The sequence below is a fragment of the Pteronotus mesoamericanus genome, unplaced genomic scaffold (genome assembly GCF_021234165.1).
Source record: "Pteronotus mesoamericanus isolate MK-2021 breed Mesoamerican mustached bat unplaced genomic scaffold, CSHL_Meso_final contig_105, whole genome shotgun sequence".
In the NCBI taxonomy this organism is placed as follows: domain Eukaryota; kingdom Metazoa; phylum Chordata; class Mammalia; order Chiroptera; family Mormoopidae; genus Pteronotus; species Pteronotus mesoamericanus.
Genome location: NW_026555006.1, coordinates 9,976,383 through 10,000,000, shown reverse-complemented (window position 1 = coordinate 10,000,000; position 23,618 = coordinate 9,976,383). Strand labels below are relative to the sequence as shown.

General features: G+C 41.9%; 1 protein-coding gene across 3 annotated transcripts in view; it reads right to left on the bottom strand.

Moving 5' to 3' along the window:
- Positions 1–23,618, bottom strand: part of FGGY (FGGY carbohydrate kinase domain containing) — a 385,198-nt gene that overhangs the window by 80,032 nt on the left and 281,548 nt on the right. For 2 of the 3 annotated variants that reach the window (XM_054573901.1, XM_054573910.1), the window contains exons 11-13: positions 20,778–20,925; positions 20,407–20,532; positions 6,852–6,926 (exon numbers count right to left, since the gene is read on the bottom strand). In XM_054573901.1, the coding sequence (XP_054429876.1) occupies positions 6,852–6,926; positions 20,407–20,532; positions 20,778–20,925 (349 nt within the window). The remainder of the gene's footprint in view (positions 1–6,851; positions 6,927–20,406; positions 20,533–20,777; positions 20,926–23,618) is intronic. The other variant, XM_054573920.1, reaches the window with a different exon arrangement.

The following is a 23,618-nucleotide window of genomic DNA, read 5'->3' as shown; positions in this document are numbered from 1 at the left end:
TTTTTTTAATTAAAACATGTTGTACCATATAAGGCCAGATCCTGCTTGTTGATTATGGTTGATTACCCCCAGATGTTCTTTCCTAAGCTTTTTGGCAGTCACGAACTCTCTTGAGAACATACTAAAACCTACTGACCTCCCCAGAAAAAAACTCATATACAAAATAATATTATAAATAATTTTTGGAGGTCTACAGATGCCCTTAGGTCCACCATTGATCATTTGGTGTCCATGGATTAGAGGCAACCCTTCACTACTCTAGGGGCGTGAATCTAGAGTAGCTAAGATCATAGCTTTGAATTTTAAAAATACTTAGGATGGTATTAAGGCATTTCACCTATTTTTTTAATCAAACCTGTACCTAACCTTTCTAAGACTTAATTCTTATTTTTGAAATGGGAATAATAATATCTGCTCACTCGAAAATTCTATGTATTTTCAGAATTAACATGAAAAAATTAAAATGCAGTCTCAGGCTTCACGAAATACAGTGAGCCTTACCTAGCCAGGTTGCTGTGCTGTAGACAGTGGAGGGAGAAGAGTGTCGAGGACATGGCAAGTGTTTAGAAATGAGAGTCATTCTGGTCATTAGGACTCTGCTAGGAGTTCAAATGTCATCTCTAATCTATGAGAAATTTAAAGACTGCATATCGTTATCCCCATTTAAGAGTTATATCATTTGCGTAAGGCAGTAGAGTTTGTATGGGGGCGGGTAACTGCCTCCCGACATACATGGAAATGCCATGCAAAATTGACATTTCTCATGTTTCTAAAACCAGGGACCTGGGCTCATGTGCTTAAAGGGCCTGAGTTGAGAGTAGCACAAAGCCCATTGCCTGGGAAAAGGAACAAAGGATCCAACAAGAGGCACTCCCTCAAGAGGGGCTGTGACAGCCTGTCTCCCTCCTGTGGCATTGTCGGCTGGAATTTCCCACTCGGCCTGGCCTGCTGCAGGGCCTTTCCTCCGCTCTGTGAAACGCTCCACCTCCTTCTAAGGCTTTGTGCTAAAATGATTTTGTGCTCACCTTTCTGGAAAAAGTGTTTTCACAGAGAAATTTAAATTAAAATTAGGCTATTCCAGTGGGAATGTACAGAACCAAATGCAAATCGAGAGACTTCAAATGCAAATAGTACTTTTTAAAGGTCTACTCTGAAAAGAAAACTATAGATGAACAGGCTACGGATAAACTGGGTGTTTGACAGGTCTTTCAATTAAGTGTGATCAAGAGGGAATTTTACTTCATGGAGGGTTTCGCACAGTCCCAAGTTAACTTCATTACAATATCTCTTCAATTTCATTCTATTTCTACAAAATACCAATCATAGATATTACTATAGAAAGGAGTTTGTTTAACTTATCGCAACAAACAGGTGTTAGGGCCTTCTTCAGAGACAATGAAATAAAATTTTACTTTCAAGTTTAATGTTGTAAGAAAATATCTGTTATCAGAATGCTTAATTAGAATGCACATTTTTGCCCAAAAGATCAGCACACCCAGGTACTTTTGCAAAACAGGCTGAACTGCTCACAGTTCAATTGACCCCATCATAAAGCCTTATTGAAAAATCTCTGTCTTAAATTGCTTTCCCTTCATGGTATTATAAAGGTCATCAGGACAACAGACAAAATAAATATGATGGCTTTTAATACATGTACGGCCCATTACATACAAGATTGACTTTCCAAATGTGTTGAATTTGGGAAAATGTAGTGGGCTCCCCTCCACTAGCCACCCCCTCCCCCCGCTTTCTGCATTAAGTTTATCCTCATTTACACATTCTAAGACTTCTGCTGCAGCGCTGTTAGCAGGCCCGGGACCTCTGTGAGACAATCTGGCCAAATTAACAATGTTTTCTAAGAGTGGCAAGTCAAAACTGTTCTTGGGAATGCCCGGAAGCTTATTTTATCCGAGAAGCTTTTACACATAGATCAAAGAAAAGTGCAGCGTGGTGAAGCGCAAAGAGCAGAAGTGTGGGAGTGAGGCAGATAGAGGCTCAAATTCCCACTCTGCCATACGCTAGCTGTTCTGACCGTGGCAAGGGGCTTTTCTTCGGTCTGTAAAAGGAGGACAATCTCATCTACTTACAGGTTGCTGTCTTAAGCCACAGGTGCGTAAGGCACTCTGGTGCTGGCACTGAGAGTGGGTATCAATGGGAGGTAACGGTTATGTGTTATCATGTGCTGGTGCCCCTTGATTCATTCTGTGTGGCCTCGTTTTTCATGTCCACCTCTTAGCCAGGACTCAGAACGATGAGCCTCACACAGTTCTGATTTTCCGGGATTAATGCATTTCAGTGCAAGCGATTCATTCCACTATAATAAGACTTTTCATGCAGTAACATGAAAGAATCAGAGAATAAAAGTTCCCCAACACATTATCTATTTAGTTTTATTTTAGAAGTCCCAGCTCTGCCCCTTACTAATTATATGAAACTGAGCAATTACCCTCACTGAGACTTAGGTTTTTAATCTGTGGACTAAACAACTTCATAAGGTTGTCAGAAAATGTGTGTAAAATATTTAGCACAGTGCTTGGCACGTAATACCCCCAAACTATATTATTTATTATCACCATCACTATAAAACAGGATCACTAAATAAATGTTTTTACTACTGATGCACATTTTTATTCTCCATTTTCATCTTACTCGTCACTCCTTTCATTTTGATGGATGTCAGAATTGTCTCTTTTTGACCAAGTCCCCATAAATAAAACAGGCTGATTGATTTCACCGATCTGGTCAAGCTATTAAATCAATAAGACAGAGGCTTCAGAAAAATAGAGTTAAACTGGTCTATAAACTAAAAGGACTGTTTAATCAAGTTGGCTGATTCCACACTCCTATATAGTTGCATTAAAGAGCACACGTTCCTTTAGTGGTTGGGAAGTTCTGTTCTCTTATCAGATGTGCATGACGCTCAGATGCATGTGAACATGAGAAAAGTACCTTTGTTAGTGATATGGATATGTTAAAAAAATACATGTAGTTTGATTATTTTAAACAATGAGGCCATGAAAGATGTGTGGAGAAACATAACTGAATAAGATATAAATATGTCCATAACAGCATTAACAACTTTGTTTAAATAGGTATGTTTCTGTAAATGAATTTTCAATGTGAATTAAATGAACTGATTTTTCCTTTATGTTGGTCTCTATTTTTTTTCCAGAGTAGCTAAGTCTCACTGGATCACTTGTTATATTTTGGAATTCCTACAAGCTCTGAGACCCTGAAAGCCATGACCCACTACCCTGAAGACCTACTTTCTGACATGTACACAATCTTTCATGCATGATTTCAGGGTTTAGAAGCCTCCTGTAGCCCAGCCGACTCATGGATCACCTCTAGAGAATAAGATGCTTTAGACAATCATGTTCAAGCTTTTAGAATTTTGTTTTCAACTTTGATTGACCTTCAATTTAGGAGCTCCTAACACTTTAGATTTAAATTGTTCCCTTTTTCCATCCCTAACAGTCAAAGCTTTCACTTAAGCAGTTAATTATCTAAAAACAAATACTTTTGTGTTCTAAGAAAGCTGAATATTTAAACAAACCCTATGATTAATTTTTTGCAAAGTAAAGAATATCATGTGCTTTATGAATTTGGACATTCTTAATTCCAGTTTTTTCTTCTTGCAAACATACATGGCATCTGCTTGCTCGCTTCTATTTAAATGAACTTAGAAGATAAATTAGATAAATGACAAGTATGGTATTCAAAGACTTTAACACCTTTCAGCTATTTGAGGTTATTAATAAAGCAGGTGAAGATCTTCATCAAGATTTCCTTCTGAACAGACAGTGATATCTTTTTGGCAAGATCCCCTTTAATTAAGAATCTCTGTCACAAAAGCATATGATGTATCTTGTGGAGCATGGGGTTTAAAGTTTATTGATACCATGAGACTCTTTAAAAATGGCATTAAAACTCCCAAAACCATATCAACATTACAATTAAACTACACAACGACTATTATTCAGAACTGCCTAACATCTAGCTGAATGGAAGTCCTACAACTAAAGATACAAAGAAGCCGCAACATCAAGATTGGTAGGAGATGCAGAGACATGGAATCAGCTGGACCCACACCCACATGTGGCAGATAAAAACTGAGAGGGATATCTCAGCTACGGAGGGGTTCCCTCTGAGGAGTGAGGGGTCCCATCCCCACACTAGGCCCCCTAGCCCAGGGTTCCAGTGCCAGGAAGAGAAGTCCCCATACCTTCGGGATGTAAAAACCAGCTGGGATTGTGGCAGAGTGAGACGGGGGGCTTTTGGAGTCCCAGGAATTTCCTTTTAAAGGGCTGGCACACAGATTTACTCAGACCACCTTGCTGTAAGCTCCAGCACTGGGGCAGCAGATTGAAAGGCACCAGGGACACATGGAGAGGAATTGAACTGTCTGGCATTAGGGCAAGAACTGGAGAGGCAGCTTTCTCCAAGACAGAAGTGCTGGCAGAGGCCACTGTTCCTTTTCTGAGTCCTCCTCCAAGAGCCAGGAGGCGGACACCATATCTGAGTCTCCATTATCACTGTTCGCCTCACCTGGTGATTCCCTGAGACCCCCATACTCCCAACCTGTGGGTCCACCCAAATTATTTCCAGTGGCTTTTCCACATAAATGGCCTGTCTTGGCTCATGCTTCAGACTTTGCTATAATCTCTTGAATAAGAAGCATCTGGCCTTGGTGTGTCCTGTACCTTTCACTAAATGGCCCCAAGACCAGCACTAGCAGAAGCTGTCCTTGGTTCACAGCTTGGTCTCTCCTGGGCACCTCCGAGCTCAGCAACAAGTAGCAGTCATCTGTAGATTGCTTTGTAGCTTATGCTGGTGGCCCTGGGCAGAATACAGGTGGCAGCTGACCTTGGTCTGTACCTCCTGGGATGACCCAGTGCCAGCACACCTGGCAGACAGCTTCAAATCATGTTGAAGCATCACCTAACCACCCTCACAAGCAACTAGCTCAGGAGTGGACTCAGTAGGCACCAGAGCCCTGCTGAAGAAAGTGCTGCTCCATGGGGTGGGTCCCTGCACAGCTGATCCTTCATGGTGGTCACAGCCAATTCTGGCAGCCAATATACCTACATGTAACTCCCTCCCCTTGACTTGCCAACAGCAAAGGCTCAACTATAAGAAGAGAGTATACACAGCTCACATGTGGGCACAGGGGAGGGAGTGCTGAGCATCTAGAGTGCCCAGCTCCAGAGAACAAGGAGGCTATGCCACTGAACTCTACAGGACACCTACTACCTTAGGTCACTCTACCAAGCCAGGGAGACATTGCAGCTCTACTAATACATTAAAAAACAACAACAACAACAAAAACCAACCCACACACAGGGAGGCTGCCAAAATGAAGAGACAAAAAAAACATGTCCCAAATAATAGAACAGAACAAAATGCCAGTAAAAGAACTAAACAAAATGGAGACAAACAACCTACCAGATGCAGAGTTCAAAACACTGGTTATAAGGATGCTCACTGAACTTAGGGGAAGAGTAGATGAACTTCGAGAGAACTTCAACAACATAAAAAAAAGTACATGATAACCATAAAAATGAACCAGTCAGAAATGAAGGATACACTAACTGAAATGAAGAATAATTTACATGGAATCAACAGAAAGTAGATGAAGCCAAGAATCAAAACACTGATTTGGAATATAAGGAAGTAAAAAACACCTAGTCAGAACATCAAAAACAAACAAAAAAAAAAAGTAAAAAAATGAGGATTATGTACGGAGCCTTTGGGACAGCTTCAAGTGTACCAACATTTGCATCATGGGGAACTGGAAGAAGAAAGGAGAAAGCACGAAATTGAAAATGTATTTGAAAAAATAATGATGGAAAACTTGCCTAACCTGATAAAGAAAATAGACATACACATGCAGGAAGTACAGAGACTCCCAAACAAGATGAACCCCTAAAGGTCCACACGAAGACATATCATAATTAAAATGCAAAGGGTTAAAGACAAAGAGAGAATCTTAAAAGCAGCAAGAGAAAAGCAATCGGTTACCTACAAGGGAGCTCCCATTAGGCTGTCAGCTAATTTCTCAACTGAACCTTTGCAGGCCAGAAGGGATTGACAAGCAATATTCAAGGTGATGAAAAGCAAGGACCTACAACTTAGATTACTCTACCCAGAAAATCTATCATTTAGAATGGAAGGACAGATAAAGAGCTGTCCAGACAAGAAAAAGCTAACAAAGATCATCACCACCAAACAAGTGTTATGAAATGTTAAAAGGTCTTCTTTAAGAAGAAGAAGAAAAATAGGTAAAAAATATGAACAGTAAAATGGCAATAAATACTAATCTATAACCAACTGAATCTAAAAAATAAACAAATCAGCAGAACAGAAACAGACTCATAGATACAGAGAACACTTTGACAGTTGCTAGATGGGAGGGGGTTTGGGGGATGGGTGAAAAAGGTGAAAGAATTAAGAAATACAAATTGGTAGTTACAAAATAATCCTGGGGATGTAAAGTACAGCATAGGGAATATAGTAAATAATATTCTAATAACTACATATGATGTCAGATGGATACGAAACTTATCAGTATGATTACTTAGTAAGTTATATAATGTCTCATCACTGGGATGTACACCTGAAGCTAATATAATATTGTATGTCAATTATAATTGAAATATTAAAAATTTAAAAATGACTGCTTCTATATTTATAGGGAAATACAGTTACCCTTTGAACAACACAGGTTTGAATTGTACTAGTTCACTTATATACAGATTTTTTCAATAAATACTGGACAAGTATTTTCTCTTCCTTATTATTTTCTTAGTAACATTTAAAAATTTTTTTAAAGTGGCATTAAAGCGTCTTACAGCAATGGCTTGCACTGTGGCCAGGTAGAGAATGGCAAGATCATCGAGGTCCTGAGACAGTTTCAATCCGGTGACCTGTAAAGATGAAACCAAAAAAAAAGATGATGGCCAAAAGGAGCTGCCATGGATAAAGTTAGTTCCCATGAAACACGTTCAGATGTGTTTCTTGCCAAAACAAGTTCATATGCAAATCCCCTTTCTGTCAGCTGAATGTGAAATGACTACTAAATTGTTTAATCTCCAGACCGGGGAAAAACTCTCTCTTCTTCTTTAAAGAAATCCCTTGCCTTGAATTAAACAAAAACAAAACAAATACCACAGAAAGATTGTGTTTGATATTTCTGAGCATGGAATAAGATTTCTTTCCTCTTCTTTAAAAAGTCTTTTATTACAAACATCTTTGGCTTACAGGAATCAACAACATGTAGTGGTGGCATTCTTACAAAAGTTGATCTTATTCCGAGCTCTGCTACTGTCAGGATTCAGTGTAACAGCATCCAGAGGGTACTCAGGGTAAATTAGTATGTCTCCTGTAAATGTTATACCTACTACGGAATAATTTAGAATCTGTGGTGTGCAAGGGAATCCCATTATAATCAATCGGAATCACATGCTTATATGCAATGTGTCAATCTCTGAGAGATTCCAGAGCTGAACAGAATGTTGGGTTCGGACGCCTTTGATACTCCTTTACCGTCCCCCTTTCATGACTCCCATTCATCAAGGTGTTCTCTTGGGACTGCTGGTTCCGTCAAGCCTAGTGTGAAATTTGTGGGCATTGATACCAGAGTTCACTTTATATTATCACATTACAAAAATTAATTCACTTAACATACTTTTACCCAGACACCTACAGTGTGTGTGCCTACAGTGAGCATGGTCCCAAATTCAATGAGGTGGTAACATGGATCCTGTGTTACAAAGGGGGGGTCAAGACGTCTACACAGGCTCCTTTCCTTCATCTCTTCAGATTCCATCCCCGGCCATGATCAAGGGGCCAGTACCAGCCCGTCGGCAGGGCCCAGATACCATTCTGTACTCAAACCAGAAACTTAGGAGCACTCTCCCCTGACTTTTCTCTCCCTTCCCATATTTGGCCAGTCTCCAAGCCTTGTATATTTGACCCCACAACGCTTTATTGCCTCTATCCCTTTTTTATCCTCACTGCCGCTTACTTCCTTAACCCAGACCACCATTATGCTCTCCCTTATTGCTGAACTTGCCCTGAGAAAATACTCCTTTCTAATGGTGCGCCTCTCTAGCGTGGAGATAGTGATTATTCTCAAATGCAAATTTGATCATGTGACTCCCTGTTAAAAATTGTCTCCCTTGCCCTGATTTAAAAAAAAAAAAAAAAAGAAGTTTTAATCCTCACCTGAGGACCCCTTTTCTTTTTTCATTGCTTTTAGAGAGAGAGGAAGGCAAAAAAGAAAGGAGGGGGAGAAACATCAATGTGAGAAAGAAGCATTAATCGGTTGCCTCCCCTATGTGCCGAGACCGGGGATTAAATGTGCCTGAACTGGGGATTGAACTCGCAACCTGGGTACGTGCCCTGACCGGGAATTGAATTCACAACCCTTTGGTCATGGACCAATGCTCCAACTAACTGAGCCACACCAAACAGAGCCTCTTCGCCCTCATTGTGAAGCAGAAATGTCTTCTTCCCAGGCGTACCCCTGCTCACTACTCCAGTGTCTCAGCTTGCTTACTTAGGATCCTGTGCTCCAGCGATTCGGAGTACTAGTATAAGTTTGCTAGTAAGGGGATTCTGGCAGAGAATTTTTCTTGGCAGATATTTGGGCAGCAAGATGAGAAAAATGCCTTTAATTTTAACCCAAAGGAGCAGGGAAGGTTTGAATGAGAGACAAGAGAGGAACTCTAGGGATGCATTCTCTCAAGCCAGTAACTCTCTGTGAACGGACATCTCTCATGAAATTTTCCAGAGACCTAAACATATAGTAAGCATGCTTGAACTAGGAGAAATATAAATAATGCTGACAACACAGAAGTTCATTTCATAATCTTCCTCAGGAAATAATTTGCCTAAGGGAATGCAGAGGAAGGAAATCAAATCTTAGGCTTTCTGATAGACTTTACTCACGTTATTCACCACACTATATCCAATGCCTAGCATTGTGCCTGGCACATAGCAGACACTAAGTTAATACTTGTTGAATGTGTGAATTAATGACAACTCCATGCTCCTTCTTCCGTTTGTATACCGCTGTCTCCTAATATCCTATCCTTCCTGTTGTTATACAGTTATGAGAAGACAATGTTTACTACGTTGGGTCCTCACACATTCACAGAGAGGAAGAGTCATTTGTTCCATGTCCCGAGAGAGAACACTGAAGGTCTCTTATAGCCGCTCACTCTATGCTCCCAACACTCCCAAACTCCGTACTTACCATTCCTCATTGGAGGAGTGGCTCATGTAAGACTGGAGTAAAAGTAAGGTCCCTGTAGTGCATGTGGAAACTTGGAGTGAACTAGAAAAAAATGCCCCCGTCTGGTGGATTAAATACATAAGGCATGCCATCTGGGAGAATGAATTATAAAAAAAAAGAGCAGCGTGAACAGGATTCAGTCCTGTCATATGGCACCTCAACTGAGTATCTTGTGCAAGTAACCAGCACCGTGACATGCAACAGTCCTGGGTAAAGATCACTAGTCATGAATGCTCTCTCCCTTCTGTGCTGGCCTGGCTCCAATAACATCTCTGTTGTTGATCTACTGGGAAAGCCGACTGGGCCATGGCTTAGAGCTCTCTTCCAGAACCCGTCCAAGAGGCAGGCCACTTCTGGCTTCCTCTCCCTGGTCATCAATGTGATGCGAATCAAGCCATGTTCAGTGGTGTGACTGGGTAATTGACTTGGCAGACCCACATGTTCTGACGTTAGTCCTGAACCAGATTTGGATAAATTATACTGGGAGTGGGGGAGAAGTTTGACTTACATATAACATGCACTCTCCTATTGATTTATTAGAAGTTCTGGTAACCTATATAATACTGATAATGTAACTAGTTCTGTTATCCTTCCTAATTAGTATGACTCCAGGAAAGAGGGGTGTGATATCACCAGATTTAGCTTTCTTAATCCCCAGCAAATAGTCATAAGATATTCCAAAAAGTATTGGTATTTGAGCTAAAAGATAACATGGTCCCTTCTCTAAATTTCTAGTGCCTTGAGAGCTCAGAAATCATAGAGAAGAAAAGAGAAGATAGCTTCTTTTCTTCAGAAACTGATTAAGATAATAATGTAAATAAGCACTAAATTTAACTCTTGAGCTTGTTAGGCGCTGTGACAAAAGGGGACACATAAGGGGTGACACAGCATTTCTTTCTTCAATACATAAGACATACCTATCCTTCAAGGAGAAAAAGTTATCCCTGGGAAGAAGATACTCAGTACAAAAGGGAGTCAGCCTGCACACTTCTCCCATAGCCATTTCCAACATTTCCTCCCCACTAGCACCAGGGTCAAGGAGTTGAAATGTGTCTCATTGAAAAATATTTCTTTTTACAGTGCAAAGTTACTATGGTCAGGGGCAAGGAGGCCTCTTCTTCCTTCACATCTCACTTGATACGCAGATGGAGGCACGAGAGGGCATGTTCTCATTCAGTACATTGACTCTCAAATACCGAGGACCTCAGCCCTGCCTTGACAAAAGCCCAATGACAGCCCAAGATAGAACTGTCTCAGGGATGGCTGCTGTGTGGACCGCTCAGGAGGTCACAGAGGGCCGTCAGGGAACTGTGCTGGTAGGAAGGTGGCAGCAGTGCCCCAGGAGTGCCAGGGACATATCCTAGAGGAGGTACAGCTTTGTAACCTGTGAGAGGGCTGGGGGAGGGCAGACGCATGGATCCCCCTGGCTGAAGACTGCAAGGTTCCATCAGTAGGAAAAAATGGGAAGGACGTATAAGTGGAAGAAATGTGTCTACAGATATGCATGTGCCTGTTTTGAATGTCTGGGTGAGACAGTGGAGTGTAAGGGGAAGCCCCATGGGACAGCTGCAATGGTAAGCACATTTATTTATTTTGGCTATTGTGCAATGAGAACTGTAAGAGAAAACACAATTATTATTTAGAGATGTGTGAAAGCTGTATATGGTGGCCAAAGAGATGAAAACTGCATTTGATCATTTCAACATCTTACGTAACAATTATAAAATGCTTATGTACTTCTTGGGACTTTTGAGCTTAGAAGACAAGCGTAGGTAAACGGAAAGATGATGAGCTTAGGAGCAAGACATCTGGGTTTAAATCTTGACAAAATTGGCTATATGACAATGTGAATTTTGTAACCCCTCTGAGCCTCAATACATTTATTTGTAAAATAAAAATAATGTCTTAAGGCCCTTGTGTGAAGATTACATATCATTTGTAAAGTGCCTTACATTTTCAGCAAGCTGTACCGAGTTTACAAGAGCTAGACACTTGTAATGCCAACAATGGGTAAATAGGTGACAATTAAAAATGTTTATTTCCTTCCCCTTTCTCTTGAATGTACAAAGATTTCAATGCACTTATTAATTGGAAGACAGCAATAAAGCATCTCCTTCAACACGCTATGGGTACCACCAGGGTATCAATGAGGGCCACTCAAGACCAGTAGCTGTACAAGGTGGGAAAGACAACATTAACATCAGAATCAGAATGTTCAAGGTATGGACACCTAGGAGTATGGAGAAGCACTATGTCCCTGATAGTGCCCAGAGGTGGGGCAGATGGGGACAGATGGGACAGTGGGGGACTCACCTGCAAAAACTCCTTACAGACCCCTTAGTCCTTATTAACCTATACACTTCCATTCACTATGGGAAGAGGAAAGACAAATGGACTTCCTCCCACACCCAGGCACATCTCTGAACTCTTTCCCGGGATCGTAGTTGAAGGTTGACACAATATGGTAGAGGGAATTCTAAAGATATTCCCCCAAGATTCCCATCCCCTGATTATTCAATCAAACACTAATCCAGGCATTGATGTAAAGAAACTTGCAGATGGAAACAGTTATTAGACAGCTGACCTTAAAATATAGAGCTTATCCTGGATTATCCAGTTGGGTTCAATATAATCACATGAGCTCTTAAAAAGAGAAGTGGACAGCAGAGGAGTCAGTCAAGAGATACGGGAGAAGAAGATGGGAGGAGAAATGGGGCAGAAGTGGAAATCAGAGGGATTTAAAGCATGAGGACTAGATCTGCCGTTGCTGGCTTTGATGGTGGAGGAAGGGGGCAAGGAGCCAAGGGGTGCTGGTGGCCTCTAGAAGGTGAGGACCCCTGCCTGACAGTCAGCCAGGAAACAGGGACCTCAGTCCTACAACTGCACAGAGCTCAATTTGGTCAACAATTTGAATGAGTTTGGTAGCAGATTATTCCCATCCCGGCTGACAAGAGCCCTTGGTTCTAGTCTTGTGAAAACTGGAACAGAAGAACCCGCTGAGCCAGCCTGGGCTTCTGACCTACAAAACTGGGAGAAAATAAAGTTTGTGGTAATTTATTACAGCAGCAACAGACAACAAATACACACATGACAACTGGATGATGGACTGACACTGCCCCTCACAACCTTACTCTGTTGGTGAACTCTGCACCACGCAACGCGAGTTCACTGGCTGTTTGCCAGATGTACCAAGCACTTCACACCTTTGTTTGCTCGGCTGCTGAGGCTCCAATTCTAAATTATTTTAATAGGTCATGCACCAGAATCCCAAAGCTGTTCTGGTCAACTGCCCTGGCCCCTATTTGCTGTCATTCCAGGCCTGCCTTGGATTTACATGCCAACTTGAATCCCATCTTTGGTCCTCTGGCCTTAGTTCTTTTCCACTATTCCTCTTTTGGGCCTTCCTGATGGATTTCTATGTGATTAGGCATTCTCTTGGGAAAAAATGTCCATAATCTACCTCCTCCCCTTCCAGTTCTATGTTTAGTGCATAAAGAAAACATAGAACGAAAGGTCTACTTCTGTAATATAATTTAAAAGGTCAGTAAAATGAGGAGAAAGTATGGCAGACGCATTGAAAACAGAGCAGGAGTGTGAAAATGCAAAGATCTGGTTTTTATTTTTAAGTTATTTTTCTCCCAAAGAATGTCAATGACCTCGTTTTGAAGTATGTAGGTTCTAATACCATTCTGGTCTTTTTTCCTGTGGGTAAATAAGAGACTCTCTGAGCCTCAGTTTCTCCATTCTTTTAAGTGGGGGCAACAACATTGTCTTGCAGCGTTGTTATAAAAGTTGGTGATGATGCATGTAAAGTATCTACCATGATGCTTGGCACAATCATGCTCCCTGAAACATGCTACCTATTATAAATCACAATACCAGCTGCTAAATTAGTTGCTTCAATAGAGAAAAAAATCCTGCAATGTCAGAAGACCTGTTAAATAATACTGATGATATTACACTTTGTTATAGGATTCAATTTTTCAAGGGCAAAAACAACATGTAAAAAAGATTAAATAGCCCTGACCGGTACAGCTCAGCTGGTTGGGCATTGCTCTGCAAAGTGAAGTCCCTGGTTCCATTTCCGGTCAGGGCACATGCCTGGGTTGCAGGTTTAGTCCCCAGAAGGAGCACGTACAAGAGGTTCTCTCCCTTTTTTTCCTCCCTCCCTTTCCCTCCCTATAAAAATAAACAAAATCTTTAAATGAAAAAAATGCCTAAAACAATATTAAATCCTAGCAAAAACACCAATGAATTTATGTCAAAGAGCCCACCTGTTGCCAAGGCTTACAAATGTCTTCCTCAAAAGCTGCTCCATCATCCATTGCCCCATCAGAGGAAGCCACAAGGACACAACCTCTGGCTTCAACTGAGCTCTTGCAAATACTCATGCGAGTTGTTAACTCCATCCACATCTGACTCTATTTAGTGATGCCCACCTCTAGCTAGGATTCAGTCCTCTGGAAACTGGCTCAGATCTCATAACGCTTCTTTCCTGACTCTCTCCCAGTTTTCCACGTGCACACTTGCTCTGTGCTTGCTTTGAAGAGCCATAGGAGCAGCTCTCTACCTCTCCAGCAGTTTGAGCAGCATATGGCCTACGTTAGAAATCACAGCTCTTCAAAGAACCAGAAAGTAACTTTCTGTTCTGGGTAGTGCTGTACTTGCAAAGTGAAGCAGAGGAAACACGTTTCAACCAGGGGTGAATGTGGTGTATTCTCATGCCTGATACGTTTCTGAGGTAATTTAATTCTTTGAGTAGGTCTCTCAGGAAAATAACTTTAAAAAAATCAAAATGAAGAGGTCATAGTGATTCGAGAATAAAAATTCGTCATATATACAAGCAGGAAAGGACTCTCAGAATTCCTACAGCACTAGCTGTTTTGCATAGTATACCACATTCGAGTTTCCTGTGTGCTGATGAGGAAACTGAGGGCCAAGGACTTAAATACAGAGAAGACTAAGCGCTGCATCTGTAAGAAACTTGGTTCCTGTGATAGACCAAGTGATCATTCAGCTTCTCTAGCTGGGTGTATGTGGCGATGACGTCCACGGCTGGTAAGTCCAGGTGGTCCTGGGACTGATGTGGGCGGCCCCTGACAGGCTGCTCAGGACTCAGAGGAGACACTTAGATCCAGCTAGCAACCTTGTAAACATGTAAGAGCCGTTAAGAAGGAATACTAGGTTTGAAAGCATTTGCTGTTGCTGTCTGTGCACTGAGTCACAGTCTCCCATTTGATTCTGACAATGATGCTGCAAGGAAGCCCGTGCCTCTTCTGCTTACTGATGAGCAGACTGACCTCACAGAGCTAACCTCAAAGGCCATGCAACTAGTACCCTTTCAAGCCAGGGTGCAAATACAGGTCTGACTTCAAAACCTGGGCTTTCTTCATTGTTTCACATGGGTAAAAACTATCCAATCAATCATTCAAAATAGAAACAATCTCTCTCTCTCTCTCTCTCACACACACACACACACACACACTAAAACATACAACCATTCCCAAGGGTGAAAATTTACTTTGTCTAGCTGAATGTGTGGCCATGCCTTGTTTCTTTACTTTAAAGAGTGATTTTCAACCTTTTTCATCTCATGGCACACAAACACTAATTACTAAAATTCTGTGGCACGCCAAAAAATATTTTTTTCTTGATATGACAAAAAAGATAGGTATAATTTTGATTCATTCACACAGGAATGGCTATTGTTGTATTGACTTTTGCCATATTTTTATTTGACCATCTAAGGGAAAAGAGGTCAGTGGCCCTGACTAAATAGTCAGGTATTGCATGTTTTTAAAATTCCTGTGGCACACCAGTTCAAAATCGCTGCTCTAAAAGTAAGCATTTTTGTTTTGGTTTGGTTTTAAAGAACCTAGAATCACCAGTGTTAAATGTTTTGACAGTGATTGATTGTTATTAACCAAGCTTCTGCTTAGTTTAAATATCGCATGCACAGCCCTTACCGCTCTATGCCTCATTTATTAAGTGGAAAGGAGAACTATTTACATAGGTGGCTACTTGGTCCAGGCATTATTAAGTTGCCCACCCTTAACCTCCATCGCTTTTTAGCCTAGTTCTGTGGGTCGATACCCTATCACCAAAGGAGAAATAAAACAGCTAGTCACATGGCAGGAAACGAACTGTTAGCAGAACAAAAGAAAATGATTCTATCAAGCATAAGGGAAAGATGCCTGGGTTATGCCCTGTTCCTTCTTATGAGGGTAGGCACCTAAAGTGGAAGGGTTTAGAGCCAGGTCAAACCAGGAGTGGGCGTTAACTTTTGAAATCTGAGCCAGTGAGGTTGGGAAGGAAACTATAACCATTACTGAGAAGAGAAGAGGGTCAGGTCTCTAATCTGAGAACCAAGGCAAGGATGAAAATGGGAGAAAGAGTGAGAAGGCTGGTGCTCAGAACAGGGGAGCCAGGACCTGGATGAGGCGTGTCAGGATTAAGCCACACCTGATGTAGCTGTTGGGACTCCTTCTTTATAGTCCTCAGCACATTTCACAAAGTCCAGAGTTAAGAGTTAAGGCAGGCCTTGGCCAGTATGGTTCAGTTGATTGTAGTGCTGCTCCATGGACCAGAGGGTCGCAGGTTTGATTCTTGGTCAAGTCAAATGCCCAGGTTGTGGGTTCGATCTCTAGTCATGATGCATACAAGAAACACCCAATCGAGAGGCAACCAATCGATGTTTCTGTCTCACATTGATGTTTCTTTGTCTTGCTTTCTCTCTCTCCGCCCCCCCCCCTTCCCTCTCCAAAAGCAATGAAAAAAATGTCCTTGGGTGAGGATAAAAAAAAGATTAAGAGTTAAGGCAGCCTCATGGGTGTGTGCATCCTAAAAGTCAGGATTCATGTGGTTTTTTTTGAAGCTCCACTATTTCTTGGCATTGTGACCTTGGGCAGCTCACTATTCATTACTCATTTGGCAAATAAAGATTAAAATAATTGCTTAACCACAGGCAATATCTAGTGCCTTCTCTGACCTAGGCACTGTTGAAATTTATAAAGAAGCCACAGCCTCCAACTGCTTTTTGAATACATTTAAAATATATGCTACATCTTATGACAGCTCTGATCTTATTTTCTTCAGTAAGAAATTATGATTGTTATTGCCTTTGATGCAGGTATTAATTCTGCTATCGTATTTTGGGCTGTCTTAACCATTTCCTTTTTCTTCTCATTCTACCGACTTCTCATCTGAACTCATTTTCTTCCTAACAGGTTTCTGCCCTGTTTCATAGAGATGTGCCTTAAAAAAATCCTATTGAATATGCCAAGAAATTTTTAATGTTTTCTTTAAGTTTTAGTAGTAAATAATTTTTAAGAGGCCTTTCCTTAAGTGTTCAAAATGGTATTTCTTTTTCTTTGTATACAACATGTTTTTCCTAATGGAGTCACTTTATTATTATTATTTTTTTTTATTATTCACTCTAACTAGAGTTATACATATTCAGCGTTTCCCAGCACTCAGTCCACATGATTTACTCCCAGCCCCTCACACCGTAACTTGGATTTGGCACAACTCATTGCCAACTCCCAGAGGCAACAGTTTTTATTTTGTGTAGATTCGTTGGCAAGAGGGCGTCACTACTGCCTTTCTAACCCCAGAGCAGACAGTCCACATGCAAAACACGACACCCCTCCTCTCAGTTCGCAGGGCTTTCCTGTTCCTGCCCCGTTAACGGTTTTTACTCAGGATCCTCAGAATGCAAAGCATTACCATTGATCCAAAATCCGACTTCCTGCCCCGTGGGCTTCTTGGCAGCTTCCTAATGGACTGAACTGAAGGGGACGATAAGATTTGGGTCGTGGAAGAGTTCTGGGAAATTAAACTCACCGCGGCTTCCAAAAAACAAAACAAAACAAAACAGCCTAACCACAGCCACAGAGTGGAGGGAAGCCTGGGCCGTTTTCAGCCTTAAAGAGGCCCTGCGTTTTTAAGCTAGGTGAGCAGAAGGAGGAGAGGTCCAAGCTCTTGCGAAGCTGGTGGTTTGGCTGTGCATATGCCATATATTATGTTTATCTAACAAGTTACATTTAATCCTTTAGATTCTGGAAAATCTTCCCAGATTCTCACTGAGAATGTCAATTCTAGTTTTTCTAGAAGAATATCACCTAATTGTCAAAGTCAGCATGAGTTTATGCTTTTTTTGCTTCTTCACCGGTATTTTCAAGTGAAGTGGAGAAAGGCTACATGAGAGCTTGCCGGCCAAAGGCCATTTAAAAAAAAGTCAGTGTCAGATATTTACTGAGCACCCCCTTCAGCTTGCAGGGATGTCTGTATTATAGTAGGATCAAACTGTATAATGATTATGTGTACATACACACACAGGTGCCCAATAATTATCTTCCTTACTTTCCTGTGCACTTGGGACCGATACAGTTTCTTTTTTCCTTAGTGCTCATAAAAGGCGATCAATAAGTACTCGCTGCATGAGTGAACATCATGAAGGCAAGTGTAAAGAACTGGGAGAGTGTGATGCTGCTGAAACAGTAGGAGCACAGGGAGTGCTCCATGGTCTTCTGAGAAAACGACTTTTTTATCACCAAGATAAAATGCTAATGCAACCTATCACTGGGAAGACAGTGATACAAGGAGCCCCAGTTGTAGACATTCACAGGCCACTCTCTCTCCTCTCCTCCAAACCACTGACCACACTATGATTCCCCTGGGCCCCCAGTCTTTTCCCATTGCACTCGGCATCAGTGTCACCTTGTCACCTCCTGTCTGAAGCCTTGCTGGACTCCGGAGGCTGGGTTGGGCAATCACCTTTTACGCATCTAGGGAGCCTGGGACTCTGAGTGGCACCTGGAGCTTGACCAGCATCCCTATTGCTTGTTTGTGTATCATCTGCTCCCAAGGGCAGAAAATATACAGTGATATTCCCAAGGGCTGGAAGTGTGGCTACGTACTCTTACATCCCCCACCAACTATAACAGGGCCTGTGTTTGTTAAAATAATTCATTAATTGCTAAACAAAAGTGTTCACAACTATAACAAAAATGGGAGCCTCTTCCCTTAATGAACCTGGACATTAACATTGGTATTAAATACTTACCATATGAATAATAAGAAGAGCAAATTGTTATATGTATATTTTTTCTAAAGAAATGAATGATCTCTTTATCATTTCTATGTTGACTATCAATTATTGGTAAGGACATACTAAATGCTTAGTATGTGCCCAGAGATGTGTTTCAGGGGCCAAAAGAAGAAATCCTATCTGGTGCTTGCCCTGGAGGGAGTGCCTTGACGATTCTAGTTGCTATGCATACATTTTATCAAGCACTCCCCTTCCCTCCCTTAAAAACATCCTCCATGAATGTAGGAATTATTGTACCTTATTACACCCGCAGCAGTGCTTGGCCCACAGTAGGTACCAAATGAATATTTAACGAATGAGTGCTAGAGACAGTAGCCATTGTAGGCAGCGACGAAAGGATAACATGACACTGGATTGGGTTCAAGGTGATTATTTTGATGTCATCCAAAACTGGATTGAGGGACGGACAGACTTGGGGGTGCAGATTTGGGGGGAAAGTTTTTAGCTCCGAATTTCCTTCTTGCTATCTTATCTGGGTCACCGTTCTGTGTTGTGATATGTACTCATGGAGTGACAGCTATTCAAATGTAAGCCTAACATGAGAGCAGTTATGAAAGAAAAGCATCACGAAGAAATATCAAATGATATATGAAGTATATTTATAAAACAAAATCTTTTTTTTTAAAGTAAACATATCAGGGTTTTTCTGTATAATTGGTCATATTTTCCCAGGCAAGAAATCGGCTTTGGTAAGTAAGTCCTTACTCTAATGAGGCAGTATTCTTCAAAATACTCCACCAACTTCTTTGGAATTACATTCTGCATTTGGGCTACCTTTATTAGAATATTCTTACGATGCTAATTCTAAAGTCTTTGGATGTCAAGCTTGGTTTTGAGAAACAGACAGAAGCCACTGGGAGCCAGGGCACCTGCCATGCTGGGTGTTGAAACTGGGCAGACAGATGCCGGCAGGGGAAAGACCCCGAGGGAAGGACTCCAGATTCAGAATCATTTTTCTGTACGACCCTGCTTTGTTTCGGGGTCATTTTATGAACTGGTCATGCCTCTCTCTTCGTCAGCATTTTAAGTGTCTAATACATTTGGCTTCAGATATTTGTCTTTAATTAAGACACTCACTTTTGTACCCATGCAAAACGCGTTCTTCCCCTAACCCCTGTTTGCACCCAGAGCGTCAGTTCTCTGAAAGCACAGTGTTCTCGCTGCCGCCTGTGTCCAGCAGGCCCTCTGCGGGCCTTCCCTTTCTGCTCCCACAGGCCAGATGAGGAGGCCACGCTCATTACTTGTGTTGTGGACACACTTCATGGACTCCAGTCAGACTCAAGTCTTGCCATATCCAATTTTCTTTTCACCTTGACTCCCTTTTACTAGAATAAACTGATTATGTCAACAAGATAATGACAACAAAGATCAAATATTCCTGTTGGCATCATAAAACTATTTGAAACAATCTCAATGAAATCAATAAACCACAGAGTTCTGATTCTGGAAGTTCTTCAAGCCAGCAGGCCGTGAAGTACAGAAACCATGCACTGCTCACTGCCTCCACTCTGAACTGTTACCTTAATTTACCTGACACTCTGCTTTTGAACTTTTTGACATCTTTTCGTATTCTGAACCCATGGCTTATTTTATTATTTGTGGCCTTGCCTCACCTCTTGGAACTAGAGCTTAACTCTAGCTCTCTAGCTTTCACATGCTTCATCCATCCTCAGACATGATTCTCGACAGCTATACTACTCTCAGTCACCTCATCTCACTTGGCCACCAAGATCTTAACACTTCAGCGTAGGTGGTTATGAGCTCTCCCACCAAGTTCATCCTGGCCCCCGGGAAGGCCCAGAATCTCTGCAATGGTAGGGACCTAAAGTTCACTAGGAGCTGAATTTATCCACTAACCTAAAGGACTAATTGTAATTACTGACTGTATTTTACTTTTGAAATCCTAATAACATTAGCATGGACTCTGAACAGCCCTGACCTATAGCGCCTGGGCAGATGTGCAGCTGTGACAAGCGAGACCATGGGTGGTAATACTTACCCCTTCCCAGCGGCCTGGGGATGGGGATGGAAAACATAACTCTTCATGTCTGATATAAATATAAAAATTACACAGGCAGGGGCTCACCACTTCCAGCCACTCCACGGGACAAAGAGGCAGCAGTAGCTAAATATAAGAAATACTGCTTTTAACGCTCTGAAGGTTGGCTCGGAAACAATGAGAACTTTCAGCAGGTCATCCTGGGTAGCAGCAAAAGCCTTCCCAACAGCCATGCATCTGCAAGAAGCCAGTGGGCTGCTGGTCTGTTTTGTTTTTGTTCCCTCTTTTCCTTTCTCCCCACTTTGCTTCTTCCAAACTTCGTAGCCCTTTGGCCTGCCTTCACCTTTGTGCAAGGACTGGCTGTCACTTACCATGCCCTTCAGTGTCAGATCTGCTAAGGGAGACCGGTTGCCATGGAAATCTGGCCAAACATGTAAATCAACAGTGAGGAAACCCACAGGCTGAGCCTTCTTAATCAGATCCAGGTGACTGTTCAAATATGCATATACACTCTGGCATCTGGAAGAGAAGTGGATTTTGTTTTTAGAAGGGGGGTAGGGTCGGGGAGCAAATTGTTCTGCAGAAAGAAACCATTTGTACTCCCACGTCAGATCCAGAGAGTAAGCAGAGGTCCAAAAGCTTCAGCAAAGAAACTGCCTGAAACCCATGGAAACCAGCATCCCATACTCTGAAATCATTGTACTATCACCAAGAATAAGGTGGTATGTGTTAGTGAAAAGTACAAAGGTTTGAAATCACAAAACCAGGTCCAGAACAGCTTTCCCCCTAGTAAATGTGTAACCATGAGAAAGTTATTCAAACTTTCTGAACCACTTTCTTTGCATCTGTAAAACCAGATACATGCTCCCTGTCCAACTTACCTCATAGGGTTATTGCGAAGATCAAAAGAGATTATGTACATGAACATACAGTATTTCATAAACTATACAATACTGTACATATGCAAAGGATTTTAAAAAATTAGTGTGCCTAATTGTAATAACGATGATGGGATGATGAATGAAGACAAATATACGTTCCCAGACTCTGGATAGGAACTTGCTGAGGGAACTGATAGGATGGAGTAAATGCAGTTAGGATCAGGAATTAGGAGACTTGATTTCTCACCTTAAACCACCAAATTTCATTGTGATAGTTCCTTCTTTTTCAGCCTCAGTTTCTTCACGTGTGGAATGAGGGAGTCAGACTACCTCTCCCCGCCTTTCCGTGGTTAGGAAAGAAGAGGCTGGAGATGATGGGCTTCGGAGTCAAGGCAGCCCTGGGTCCAGATCTCGGTCCATCTGTCCCAGCGGGGTGGCATGGCCGGGGACTCAGCCTCCCTGAACCTCAGGTTTCCCACACATTAAAATGGTATAACGATGCCTACCTCATTGAGTGAAATTTCACTGCATGTCACAAAGATTAAAGTTGGTACCTTACCCCATTTAAAAAAAAAAAAAGTGCTTCCTTCTCAAAGGCCTTAACTAACAATCCTAGAAAAAACTGAGTCTATCAGAGACGGGCATCCATGTCGCCTCCCAATGGTATCCTTGGAATAAGAGCTTTAACAGTGAAAAATAAGGCTTGAATAATGGCAGGAAACAACACCCAGGAAATCAGTGTCCCAGGGAGGTTGGCATCTAAGAGGTCTAGGTTATAGTGATTGTTTACATTTTAAAAATGTTTTAGGAGGGCAGCTCAAAGATTTTGTGTTCAAATTTTGTGACACCGTGTGTCCCCAAGGATCTCATGAAGTTCCTGGAAGTTGCCTGCATTAGAAATGAGTAAAACGGTGGTTTTCAAATCCTTTTATTAAATAAAATTTTTAAGTGGAACTCCAATAAAAAAGATGGAAGAGCAAAACTGCTCTATTAAGTGCGTGTGTATGAATGTGAGAATGTGTGCATGCCTGAGCGTGAGTGTGATTATGTGTGTGTGAGTACGCGTGTGGGAACATGTGCGTGTGTGATGTATGCGGAGTGGAGGCACGGGTGGCCCGACCTTCCAGGCAGCCTTTTTGCTTCTCGCCGTGACGCCTCAGTCCCACCTGTAAAAAGCTGCCTTCGATCACATTAGAAGGACAGCAATGTGGTTGGAAAAAGGCTCACCAACCACCTTGTCATCAACTGCAGCTCTCAGAGGGTGCACCCACCGCAGCCCGGCGGGGAGAGCCCTGCTAACACCCTCTGCAGAGGGGATGCGCAAAGACACGTGACCGACTCCGAACTTCAACCCTTCTCTGTATGATTCTCTGATTTCTGTATTCTAGTTTTGACAAAGCCCCACATTCAAACTCTATTCTAGCATGATTCTGCGATAGCGTTAGGAAAAGAAGAACCCTTCGATCCAGGGAAGACAGGACCTGAACCATCGATCTGGATAGAATATAATCACAGCCTGGTTTTCTGTTCCCCCAGCTCGGTCTGCCCCTGGTCCAAGAGAAATCACACTGACTACAAAAGCCATGAGAGCATCCTTTCTAGCCAGAAGTTAAGAGTTTGCACTCATTCTAGCAAGATTCCTCTTCAGAACAGCATCACTGCACTTAGAATAAAGGGATTTTTTTTTTTTTTTAAAGAAGTACATGCCTATAAATGTTTTCATTTGCCTCTCAAGGAATCTCAGAGCAGGGCATTTGGTTTCAGACATCTGGGTCAATAAGAATCTATAGGCCTAATTACTATTGATTCGTCATTGTCTCATTTACTGCGGGTCTTTGCAAACAGTGAGATTCATTTGGCCTCTACATATATGGTCACTCATGAGCTAATGAGACCCCAGGGGGACCAGGCATATGCTTACCCCTTTGACTCCTAACCGCCTCGCAGCTGTATGTTTATTCTTTGAACGCAGCCATTCTCCCGCACACTTTTTCAATTATACCTTACCATGTGCGCTATCTGAGTGTATCGTTCAAAATGAAATGCACTTGGAAAACATTAAAATAACGAATGCACATCATTATTCACATAATGTTAACCTTGCATGATGCCTTTTTTTGGGTTTTGACTTTGATTCATTTTGTATGTTTTATCAATTCCTTCTCAAATGGCTGTCTGCCCTCTTCCAGCTTGGGAATCACATGCTAACTGTTCCAAGTGGATCATTCTCCCTCCCTCTCATGAACTCCCGGCTCATATATCCTGCCTCGGAGGGAGAAATTCTTGCTGTCCTAGCCCCATTGTGTATGATGAAGAAAATACGGTCTGTAA